At 38.0% G+C, this 12757-nt stretch overlaps 1 protein-coding gene across 2 annotated transcripts; it reads right to left on the reverse strand.

Moving 5' to 3' along the window:
* Positions 1-1061: 1061 nt before the first annotated feature.
* LOC143465567 (ralBP1-associated Eps domain-containing protein 1-like) lies at positions 1062-10717 on the reverse strand. 2 transcript variants are annotated; one of them, XM_076963936.1, is made up of 14 exons: positions 10489-10717; positions 9802-10317; positions 9182-9245; positions 8437-8603; positions 7887-7987; positions 7446-7683; positions 6843-6938; positions 6261-6411; positions 5375-5562; positions 4732-4787; positions 4130-4322; positions 3811-3899; positions 3175-3299; positions 1062-2307 (listed from the first exon to the last, which is right to left on the reverse strand). In XM_076963936.1, the coding sequence occupies exons 1-14, from the start codon at positions 10637-10639 to the stop codon at positions 2139-2141; spliced, it is 2304 nt and encodes a 767-aa protein (XP_076820051.1). In that variant the 5' UTR covers positions 10640-10717; the 3' UTR covers positions 1062-2138. The 2 variants fall into 2 exon arrangements, with proteins under 2 accessions (XP_076820051.1, XP_076820050.1); XM_076963935.1 differs by having other exon boundaries at positions 7446-7686.
* Between the last annotated feature and the right edge of the window lie 2040 nt (positions 10718-12757).

Consider the following 12757-nt stretch of genomic DNA (forward strand, 5'->3'; position numbering starts at 1 on the left):
AACAAGGCCTATTTTTATGAAAGGTAGAAATAATTGCGAGAAATTGGCACGAATTATCCAGCAGGTCAACAGCAACATGCCTATGGTTGTCTCTCTAAAACCCTGAATTCGCATGTTCATGGAAATAATCTTCTAAAATAATCCCCTATTTCGCAAAATGGCCGTAAATGTCGATTTCAGCAAGCGTCAATTGATCTCTCTGAAGGTATTCGCACTAAACTCTAATTACGGTATTTATTATCGAAGCTATAGCCACAAAACGTTCACAGTTTGTCAAAGAAACAACGAAAATTTGCATTGAAGCAGAACAGTCCAGTCTAGCTATATTGTCTAGTACTCTAGTGCCTATAAAGACTCTAGTCTAATCGTTTGACCTCTTTCTTAAGCTTGAACTCGCCAAACAAAAACTTAAGACTCAGCGGTGACATCGAAAATTACTTTTAGCAACAGCAGGTTATAGCATTCATTTTTATAGAATCCTGTACAGCCCTGAGCTAAATTCTCTAAGGTAGAAAAATCATGGAATGCTGGTAATTCTAGAGGCCTAGTTTCGAGCTCATACTTCTGCGTGTTTTCTATTCTCACAAAAATGTTATTAGCCTATATCCGAACCTATAGAAGTAAATTTATGCTGGTGTGTAACCTTTCTTTGGTATAGTCACAACAACAAAGACAGTCCCCATCGCCGTTATTCGACGAAGCCAAATCTTCGAACCCATCATCAATCAAGCGAAAAAAAAGCGTTTTCAGTACGAATTTCTGCTTCGGTGCATCGCCGTAACGCCTTTCGCTGGCCTACCTTGTACAGTGTTACCTCGTTGCTTTGGAAGATAAATATGCTTAAGCCTGGTAGGGGGTAACTTGCCGCCCCTGGATTTCGGTAATTGGTGATAACAATCGTAGGCCTATGGCCCTATGCTGTACCTCTATAAAACAACATCACTGCAGTGCTATTGTTTTAAAGATCTCGCATAATTCAAAACCTGAACGCACGTTCCGCGTGATCATGGTTGAAATAAATACCTGGCGTAACAACCACATCGGGTTTGAAAGCGCGTACGTGTCATTATAAATGTTTAATTGGAAATTTCGTGAACCAACTGCAACGAAAACTGATCAGCGATCCAACAAATTGCTAAACGCCACAAGGGTTGGTTGCATGTGTATCAAGGCAATGCTGTAATACTTCGAACTTATACTAAAATACCAGAGATAACAAATCACATAAGGATTCCCCTATTTTCCCATATCAACGAGTCGGGTAACTATGATCATAAAAGCAAAAAACATTTGACAACGGTTGAAAATCGACAAGCAAGCGTATCAGCATAATGACGTAACAGTAAGTAATATTTGGATAAATCATTCCAAAGACGACCTGGAAACAATCTCCGTGCGTGTAGTCCCAAGCGCATGTAACAAAGTTTGAGGCTCACAATTAATTTAGCAGCGCAAACGAAAATTTGATGTCAGGCTTCGTATGATCAATTCTGTTATTTAACAACAAACTGAAACGTATCAGACGGGCACTGGGGCAGTTTGGCGCACTTACAGACAGTACACTTCATGCCTGTGCGCTGTAGGAAAAGCAACTTTGTTAAATACATAGTGACGGCGGAAAACATTGTTGCATTTTGTCAATTCACGAAACAAGCTCATTGTCCAATGTAACACATGTACCACAAATTAATCACAGCCTAAAAGTAGTGCTTTTGCTAAAATGTTCAGGGTAACTTTGCATCACACAGATTCTTTACGTTATAAGCAATAAATCGCCTGATTATGTTTCAAACTGTTGTTTAGTGTCCAGTAGTTCATTAAGACACAGAAATTCTAAAAACACACGTCTATTATGTACCATAGTGACGTCAGAAATGAAACTTGCAAAACACTGATGTCATGACCCGGACTTTCTCGCTCAGCGTAATAGCAAGGTCATGGAAAGGGGTCACGGAGAGTCATTGCATATGCGCGTGCACAACCACTAAATACGAACTCAAGCGTGTCCTTTTTAGATCGAGTCCACAACCGTTCTTCGGCGGGGATGAGATGCGTTATTTCCGGCGACACCTCACATTTGACAGCACCTACCCGCCGTTAAACGCGCTATGACGTCATGGTTACGTAAAGTGAGGTCATCATTGCGTGAAAGGCCTCATTTGATGAATGTTCATTTCAACCGTAATTCGTTTTTCCATGACGTCCTTCAATTGTTGTTGCAGGTCCGCATTCAATCGCATGAGTTTGGTGTTACGGCTTTTCAGCTCACGTATTGACGTCTGCAATCCGCTCTTCTTTCTCGAAGGACTGAAAAAGTGAAAATATTAAAGTTATTGCAACTATTCCTTGATCATTTTAAAATAAGGTGTCTTCATTCTAGCCCTGTGTACCTTACAGCACATTCACAGGTTAAACATGTCATGGCATTCATGCAACCAGCTAGCTCAACCCAAACAAACAGAGAAGGCAGCAAGGTGTAAGTAACGTAGCGGTTTTCAATCAGCCACGGGACCATTTTGACGCGGGTCACAAAGCTATTTTATAAAATGCTAGATTTGTTGAAAAATTTAGTTTTATTTGGTTCACAATTAGTTAATTTTGCAGAAAAATAGGGAAGGGGGGAAACTCGATTTGAATTCGAATGAAAGTGTTTGATTGTGCGGAAAGAGCGTTCTCTGTACAGCCAGCCCTCGACTTAACGGATCTCGGATTCAAGCAGAGCTTCGAGTAGTGAGCGATATTTCATATTTTCAGAACAAAAGTGGGCCACGATTATAAAAAGGTTGAGAACCTCTGGTGTGAGGAAATTTTCACTGCACTCACCGCTAGATGACAGATTTGCGTTGAAAATTCAACAGTTCAAGCAAAAAGTATAAAATTGTAAGGTACAAGTCAGAACTTGGAAGCTTATCATTTCTGGCTGAAGCCATGTCAAGAAAAGCGACATTTCTTGACACACAGAGATAGCAAGTATTTTCTACAATATGTAACCTACTACACGTTTTTTAGATACACCATTTTGCACAATATAAATCATTTTAGTGCAAAAAGATAAACGTAAACACCAACTGGTCTCACACACAACTAGTCTCGTTTTCATAAACAGAGCAAACAACAGCTCTAAATGTAGACTTTCCAGAAACGCATCATAAAATAATCATGTAAACATCTTACTCTTGCTTAGGTGCGGAAGGCAGTTTTGTTTCATCGTTCTGTGACATGGTTAAGGGTGTGCTGAAGGTCTCCGGTTTGCAAACATCAGAACTCATTATCCTGGTACGAGGTGGTTTTGTAGGAGCCTGCCGCCAGTGAAGTCATTAAACATTTAAAAGAAATAAAACAAAGTTGGGAAATATATTTATCAATGTCGCATTAATAACTAGAAGGTTAGCTGAACGAAAAAAAGTAACCAGTTAAAAGTAAAACCGTAAGTAAGTAAGTAAAAGAAAAAGTAAGTAAAACCGCATAAATCACTGTTAAAAACAATACTGGTCGGGATGTAGCAAACAGAAATTGTAGGAGGCGTATGCCTGAAAAAATAAGATATCTCTGACTTTGTTCAACTCTTATGCAGGGCTTTAAAATCCTGTTTAGACCAATCAGAGGGCAGCATGGTCGAGAATTTTTAAATTTGAAGAAACAAAATTACAAAGATGTTGAAGAAAAATGAAAATAATTCAGAGTCAAACAAAAGAGAAGCTTGGGAGGACAAAAATCAATGAAGCGAGACAGCCCGAGCAAATTTTCACCAAATCACAGAAAGTCAAGTGAGATTAAGAATTAAATTAATCTCAAATCACAAAATCTCACCTTTTTAACGACAGCATTCTTCTCTTGATCATGAGTTTTGGGTTCACTTTCAGTTGATGAGATGTCAGCCGCCGGTTCCAATGGTTCCTCTGTGGAGAAGATAATTAAAGATTTTGGTTAGACTTAAATTATACATTAGCTTAATTGGATTTAATCGGCAAGACAAAAAATAAATTATTCTATAAACGCTTCAAAAGTAAATAAATATTACGATTTCCATTTGTAATTAATCATGGAACAGAAGTTATTTCAACCCATTTCACTTTCTATTTGGCCATTGTGGCAACAAACAAACCCAATGTTGTCAGCTAATACTAACTATGCGGCTTCTGTGTTTCTGGTCGTTCCTGTTTTGGTATTACATCACTTTTCGACTTCTTCATGCCTTTATCTTGTGGGATTGCTTCCGACTTTTCATTCAATTTAACCTCAGGACCTTTAACCTCAGGAGCTTGGTTGAAGGCGGTGAAGTCAGCGAATGATTCTTGCTCAACAACTTGTGGCTCCTGGCTCTGTGGAAACATCACTTCTTGTTCAACAGGAATAGATCGTAACAGTTCAAAAGACATACAAGTGAGGGTTAAAAATATTTTCTGACGATAATGGTTGGGTTTCGGTTAAATTAGTGGCAGTTGGTTGATAATTAAGGTCAAAATTACAAAAGTTATAAACTTAGGCGAATTACTAAGATTAATTATCAGGATCTTGCGAAAGAAATGCGACGGACAGAAAAAGAGAAACATGGCAAAGCAAGAAATTAACAACAATTACTAAGAAAACAAAAGTGTATTTTTAGCGACTAGCTAGGCAAGCCCGGCTATTTCTAACATTCTGTTCTCAATGAAATACCCATATTTACATGAAATTAATGAAAGTTATCTCAGTAATGCTGATATGCAATAACGATATAATATTACATACGGCATTTGCTTGAGGCCGCGGTGGTGGCATCGGCTTCTCCAACCTTATCCCTGGCTCTAGAACAATAACAAGACATAGATGGTTTTAAATCAAGAAAGACTGCGAATTTTCTCTACCTAAAAAAACCTATAATGAAAAAACCTAAACCTATAAATCTAATAAGTACTATAATGTGCATTTGCACAGGATGCATTTTATGTGGTCGAGTGCAAACATTTAAAAAATGTTATTTTGAGTTTATTGTTTATTACAACTGACACAATACTGTACAAGCAAATAAAAACTGTTATAATAAGTGCATTTTAACAACCAGTTTGCACAAACCAGTGCCAGCTGTCTACATTTATACCTCCTATATAAGAGTAGTGTATGTGTACTGTACATCAACGTACCGTATATAGTATGTTATATGCAGGCCTAATTCTAATAAATAATAATACGATTTGTGATAAATTAAATTGTAATTTGAAACTTTTATACTGTATATAGCCAGAAAATATCCTCACATGAGTGATATGTCTTCTCCAGTATAACCTATGATATGTGCATTAAAGCGCATTGCTTAAACAACTCGTCAACAGCCTTAACGAGTAAGATTGACTACAAAATCATGACAACAACGGACCCACCCTACTGCTCATACCTGGCGCTTTGTGCTGAGCTTCAGGATTGTCGTTCGAGACGTTTCTCGCGTTTATCTTCCTCGGTTTGGGCATTGGGGTGGGCAGTATGGTGAGGTTGGGCCTCGGAGGGGGAGTCGGAGCAGGAAGGGGGGTGGGTACAACCGTAGCAGGTCCGTTTACGCTTTCACTCGATGAACTGGAGGCAGATCTAAAACATTTCAGATTTTTAATGGTAATCACATTTTCTGAAACAACATAATAATGAACATGAACTTGGCTGATAGTTTCTTTGAGCAAGTAGGCTAGCATAAAGTAAGTAGGCTTATATGCTTGACTAAATCGATCGATCGTCCATGAATGAGATTTTCCTGAATCTAACAGTCACAGGCTTAAACTGAAAATTATGTAAATCTCTTTAACAGATGGCCAACCTAACCAGGTCTTGGTGCTAACAAGACAGTGAACAAAATGTTGCAGTCTTAACGTGAACCTCAAACATCACAACTTCACTATAAACTTCTTCTTTGCTATGTCTGGCTTAAAGTTTATCACAAGTAACACTTCAACCAGATATAATGGTTCTAGTTAACAACGAGTTGACACAACACATTATAAATTAAAATGAGCAGTTTTGATATTTTGCTTCCGTCATTTTGCTATTTATAGGATGAATCATGACATCCCAAACTTAAATTAAGATCATTTAATCGGGACAAGCAACAGCAGAAATGTAAAATCCAAGAATAACTAATGGCTTATATGAAACAACAACAAGAGTGTGCTATGAATGAAGTAAACCAGGTATTTTTTGGGAAATGTCACCTATATACAAAATCAAATGAACATAACCTATGCATTGACTCACTCTAAGCGGAGTTTGATAGTGGTAGCTATAGGTACAGTTACCTGGGTCGTAACGGCCTTGATGACCAATCACTGTGCTCAAGGTCTGATTTTGCCCAATCATCATCGCCAGAGCTGTCAGACACGGATGAGCGATTACTACTCGCACCAGACGAGGCAGAATCTGCATCTGAAGAATGTGGATGCATCGATCCTGGAAGTGAGAAAAAAATTTGATGAAATTTTGAAAAATTAAAAAATTTGACAACTTGGTAAAATTAAAAGGTTATGAAAATATTTTAACCCAACAGTTGATGTTTGCAAACAGCTAAAACAGTGTCAGAAATTCACTTTAGAAATTCTCAACTCATGGTCACTGACTGTATTAAATAGGATTGCGATAAACATAAATAGCGAAAACACTACAGTGCATCATGTATTAAAATATCTTAATCCAACAGTTGATGAATGCAAAGAACTAAAGCTAAAACAGTGTCAGCAATTCATTTAAGATTTGTAATAGCAACTCATTGTTTTCAATTGTAATGAATTGGATTGCCATAAACATAAATAGCGAAAACACTGCAGTGCATCATGTATTAGAAAAAAGAAAACGCAAATTGAGGAATACATTGCTGCCATTACCTGCTGAAGGCAAGTTATGTTTGCTGAATTTTTCATCTGATTCGATATTTCTTTCATCTGACAAATCAGAGGAAGACGGTTCCATGTGTCCTCTTTCTAGATTTCATAAACAGGTTCATTAATCAACCAACACTGCAGCCTTACATACACTGGCAAATATTTCATCAAAAATATCAATCTAGGTCAGGGGTCGATGTCTTTCAAAAGATGACAACCAAAGCGAAAATCAATTGTTTATAGGCTGTGGGTGATCTCTGAACTGTACTAAAAAGGGTATAGGCAGGGGTTCCAACCATTTTATCCCTCGAGCCCCTACAAAATATTTCCTGTGGTGTCACACTCTTTTGCTTCCATGAAATACAGTTTTTAAATAACAACCTAGGTTAACTATTTTGGGATCCAAACAATTGCCTTTCCCTAGGTCCCGCACTTCACAAAAGGCCACCTTGCACCTCTATGCATGGGCTTGGATATAAACATTGATACATTAATATACACTGTAAATACACATGTACAAGAAAACAAAAACACAAGAAAATTAACCAAATTACGAGCTGTCATTTAAGCTTAGTTTATAACCAGTTAATAAAATATTTCACTTACCTTGATGTTCGACTTCACCACAACTTTCAACTTCGGACAACTCGTTATGGAGGTAACCGTAAGGATTGGTGATAGGACGACGCTCCCGGGCGTGCATTTGTGGTGATGAGGTTGTCGAATCTTCATCCAGGACTTCCTGCTGCTCCTTAGATGGAGTACTGGTGTCGCCCACATCCACCCAGTGATGCTTGTGGCGAGATGGAGATAGACGAAGAGCAACAGGATGGTGCAAATTCTCCTGCTTTAAATGATAAAATGAAGATCTCAGAGCACATGATGAAATTTTATCTATAAACAATAAACATGTTGTAAGTATGATCATGCAGACCCTATGTATGTTATGTACACATCACAGCAACACTGTTATAAAACATTCTGAATGCATTCACAGCTTATACACCACCGGTTGCTGTTGATTATTTCTACAGAGTAATTTTGAACCTGAGTAGAATCAGGGACTTGGTCAAAATTTGCCAGCGTTGTTGAACTTGACGTTCGATCACTGAACGTTTCCCACTGATCAGACGACTTTGCTTCATGAACTAGAAACAAATAACAAGCAGTGTTGCAAGTGATGGTAACCAGTGATTGAAATGTTGATCAGCTTAAAGGCCGATATCAACCAAGAAAGGCGAAGAAGCATAATATTATCATGTAGTACCATGACTGCATAATATTTAACCTTCTGTTCATTAAAGTAGATTTCCCAAACAATAAAATCAAACTCCATTTTGCTGTTGTTGAGGTTGATATCAAGATTATTTAATAAATATTTCATAATGCGTTAATAAAAATCCATTACTTTTCATTATATTTATAATATAATACATATAAACAGTTGTGCCTTTTGTATATCCTATGTTTGATAAGTGCAACCATAAAATATAGATGACTATGAAAATTAGCATTAAAACAGGGCGAGAAACAAGAATCAAAAGTTTATAACTGCAACATTGCATTAACAAAAATATACTATTCATAGACATCTTACCTTTGGTTGGTTGTTCCGCTTCAACGATGTCGATAAGCGTCGGAACGAGAGCTTGAGGTAGCTGTGAAGGAAGGTCGTATCCGTTCTTTCGCGCCACAACGAGATGGAACGCCGTGCAGAATTCATCCAATGTCAACTGTCCATCTTGGTCCATGTCCGATAATTCCCTAAGAAATAACAATGAAGATAAACATTGCAGCAAACAAGAAAAAGAAATAAAAATGGTTTATTATCTTATCTTTACGCAGAGGTGAGCAGCCGGTACGTTGAAAGTAGTGTCGGTAACGGTACCGGTACTTGGCAAAAAATGTACCGACGGTTCCGGTATTCGATACTATTTTGAAAAAGTAGTTCGGTACTTTGTCCCCTGGTAAAGGTTACTCCAGGTCAAAACAAATGTGACGTTAATCGCTTACAATTTTACGTGACATTTCTAGATTAAAAAAGACTAACAGAAGCTAAAATTAGTATTAAGGATTAATTAACATATATTTATGAAAACAGACTTGTTACAATTTTAAAATAATCACATGAAAAGTACCAAGTACCGGGACCGACAGAAACTTCTTAAAAAAAGTAATTCAGTACTTTTTTCAAAAGTACTGGTATGGGTACTGAAAAAGTACCGCGGTATAGTAATTCGGTGCCTCCTATAACCTTAAGTATTTAAAAGATCCATTCACAATAAACAGTTGGATATAATCCATATTCACTTTGCAAAACTACAGAAAAAACACAAATATACCATATATGAGACAACTCAATGATGGGGAGTTTTGACTTTGTGAAGAAATTCCGAGCAGTTGGGCCTGTAATGTTGAAGTTGTATGAAATTGGTCCACATAAACAAAAGATAAACAATTAACATATACTGCATATACTAGGGATGGGCCGATACGAACCCGAATAGATTCACCGAATATCGCCTTAATGGAAGATTCGGGCGAACATGAATACCAATAATGGCGAACCCGAATACAATATTACTTATAAATTTACTGACTTTGGTTAAAAATGATGATCTAGCTTACCGACAAAGCTAAACTAGAGTCAATAGTACTTACAATGAAGGTCGTTTTTCTAACGATTTTTCTTTTTCAATCGTTATTAAACACTACTTTTCGAAACAAAGCGATTTGTTTATCGATTACATCATTTTACAAGCAAGACTTGACAGCTTTTGGATGAAATTTTATTGTTTGGTTCTAAAAAGAATAGATTCGGGATTCGTTCGCGTCGAACTTCATGATATTCGGGTTCGCACGAACCTGAACAATCTTCCTCGCGGCACATCCCTAGTATATACACTCAAAGAAGCTAGCCAGGATTTGTGTTGTATGGCAAGATGCAAAAATAACAGCTCACCACCAATTTTTCCTTTGACGTCTTTCTGCATGGTTAGGAACTGCTTCATATAATAATGACGTTGTTCCTCAGTAATGCACCAAGCATCTTGCATCTCGTCTTCATTGGCAACTTCATCATCATCGCTTGATGAATAAATGTTCTGTGGATGGGAATGTTCATCTGCGACTGGAGCTGGATGCTGCGGTGGTTTATTTTGAGACAAAGAAGAGACGACTGGGGCTGATGAAGAGCTTTTGGCTGAGTTTGGGGCAGCGATGTGATCCTTACCAGGTGTGGCTCCCCTTAACTGTTGGCCTGGCACTGGTACGTTGTTGCGGCTTGTGTGCTGTGCCGTGGCAGATGGATAATGAGTAGCTAGATGTCTCTGTGAAACTATAGCAGGTGACATGCTGCTTTGATGAGAAGCCAGGTCACCGGCTTCTGCATCTCCATCAGGTTTTGCAGCCAGGTTTTTCAATCTACCTCCTGGGGTTTCACCTCCCCATGGAGATTGGGTTGGGGTGTAGACGTTTCCTATCAAAGAAAATTAACGACATGATAAACGTAACTGCACACCAGCACAGCAAAACTCTTTCTGCATTTAATGTATAAAAGCACTTCTCCAAAATCAAGTTCACTTTATTGACTCACACAGAAATGGTTTAAAAAGTATAGATCTAAGAACCATTAAGCAATGAAATTCACCCTGCATTGGGAGATGTACGGGACTTTCATCAAATGAAGTCCATCCTTTGTTTTTAGGCAGCTCTTGACTGGGTTTCCTGGGTGTCTGGAACTTGTCCTGAGTTACTTGTTTATTAGGATTCGACATTAATTTTACAGAAGGTGACTGCATAGTGGATTATGTGAAAAGTGATTTGATTAACTTGTTATTTAATCAACAACAAACATGAACATCTTGACATTCAGTACCTATAAAAAATTGTAATTAAGCAAAGTAACTTTAGGTCTGGCACAAAACCTCACATGTGCATAAGTTGCATGTGAAGCAAACAGCTTTGAGTTTATCACTATACAAGGCAGTGTGATGTGATCCTTGTTACATCTATTCCAAGGAAGCAAATTGTCAACATAGCTGGCACACCGCTTAGCCCTATACTGGTATTGTTCCAATTAGACAAAGTATAGCATAAACTTGCTAAAGTCATGTCTTACTCATGGCCTTGGCTGGAAACTAGGGCATTTTTCCGTGGAAAACGTGTAATTTTTGGCATGATAGCGTGCACCGAAAACTTAATACTGGTGGCGTTTAAATAAGTTTTTTAATTTTTCTATGATCATTTATCGGCATAGGGTGCAAAATACTCGTCACACATGTTCATGAATCTTGTTCCGCACAATACACCTGTTACACTTGTAGATGCAACTGTTTCACTTTCCACTATGGGTCAAGGCCAAGGGCACTACAAAGATATCAATGTCACTAATTTAGGTCGCATTAATGCCAGCCTAGCACTACAAACGCTTCGCCACAGAGTCCAAAAGATTATGCTGTTATCTCGTTTAGTGGTGATTTTATTAAGCTTTTAAGCTATTAAAAAGCTTATGAAATAAATTCAAGCGTACAAAAAATTTGTTTGGAATTTATCTCGGGTATGCAGTTGGGCTACCACGAAATCCGGACCAGCTAACCTGATAGCCTAATAAAACAAACACATGCTACAGTGCTGCTAGGCCTATGTGTCTCGTGCCTGCATGTTCAAACATTGAAAAAATCGATGATTGTAAAAAAACAGTGAAGCCTTATACCTTATGCACAAATTGCGTTTTCCACATTCGGTAAACGCCAGTCAATGACACATAGAGGCGTAGCCGAGCCTACTAGGCTTTTAGGCTAGCAAATGAGTGAGGCGAGTGCCTCCTGCTGCCACTTGAGTTGGGCTGCTGCTAAGCTTGTAGATTTAGCCTGTAACCTACGTCACACGGAACAGGTAAAAAACGGATTCCGTACGGAAAGTACGGATGGATAAAAGAGTAATTACGAAGAACTAGCAAAACTTCAAACATAGCGTTTCATGTTTGGTATGATGAGATGTATTTACCTTGATTACAAAATTTTCGTATAACTATTTTTAAGCCTCATAAATTTTTTAAGCCTGTTTTGTTTACAGAGTGACTATTTCTCCGTAATCCGGCAGTCGTGGGCAAAGCAACCACCAAAGTTAATTAGCATGTGATAATATTGTGATTATAACCAAAACTAATATACAGATTATGTGAGATTTCAATTCTAGTACTTGTGTGTCGTTTTAGCTAAGAGTAACACGAGCCACAATCACTTCCTGTACCATTGTTGTGACGTAATATTTTCGCCTTTTTCGTATGCGTTCAGTTTATCGAAAATAAGTTTGTTAGCGTATGGCAGTACGAATTAACAAGTCTGGGAATAATCAGCAATCAGCAAATTAATGCAGTTGAAAATAGCTAAGCCACAATGCTATTACATTAACTGTTAAATGAAATACTGTTGATGTGCCAATGTTCTGTCAATTTGTAATCGTACAACGAAGAATCAATATAGCCAGTTTATACAATCAACAATTTGTGCAAACTATTGAACAGTACAATTTAAGACAAGCTCAGTGTCAGGTCAGACAACTCTGCTTGTCGGCTTCACAAGACAATCAGCTTTTAGCTGAACAGACGAGTCTAGGATTGATTAAGCAAACAACGGCCTTGAGACTCATTATATCGAAGACAATAAACATTCAGACAATCAAAGATTGTATTGGAGTGACTGGTACAGACAAGTTCAACAACAATAACCAATCATTCCATTACAACGTGGTGCTCCGCGAATCGGTGGAAACTTCGCTTTTCAATCCTGGAATCTCGGAATCTTGGAACGCCTTCTCATCATCGAAGGACATCTACAACTTAGAAGACCATTGGAACGTTCTCGACATCGCGGGACTTCAACGGACTTAAAGACATCCTCTTTCAGACAATCGGT

The sequence above is a fragment of the Clavelina lepadiformis genome, chromosome 7, assembly GCF_947623445.1.
Source record: "Clavelina lepadiformis chromosome 7, kaClaLepa1.1, whole genome shotgun sequence".
In the NCBI taxonomy this organism is placed as follows: domain Eukaryota; kingdom Metazoa; phylum Chordata; class Ascidiacea; order Aplousobranchia; family Clavelinidae; genus Clavelina; species Clavelina lepadiformis.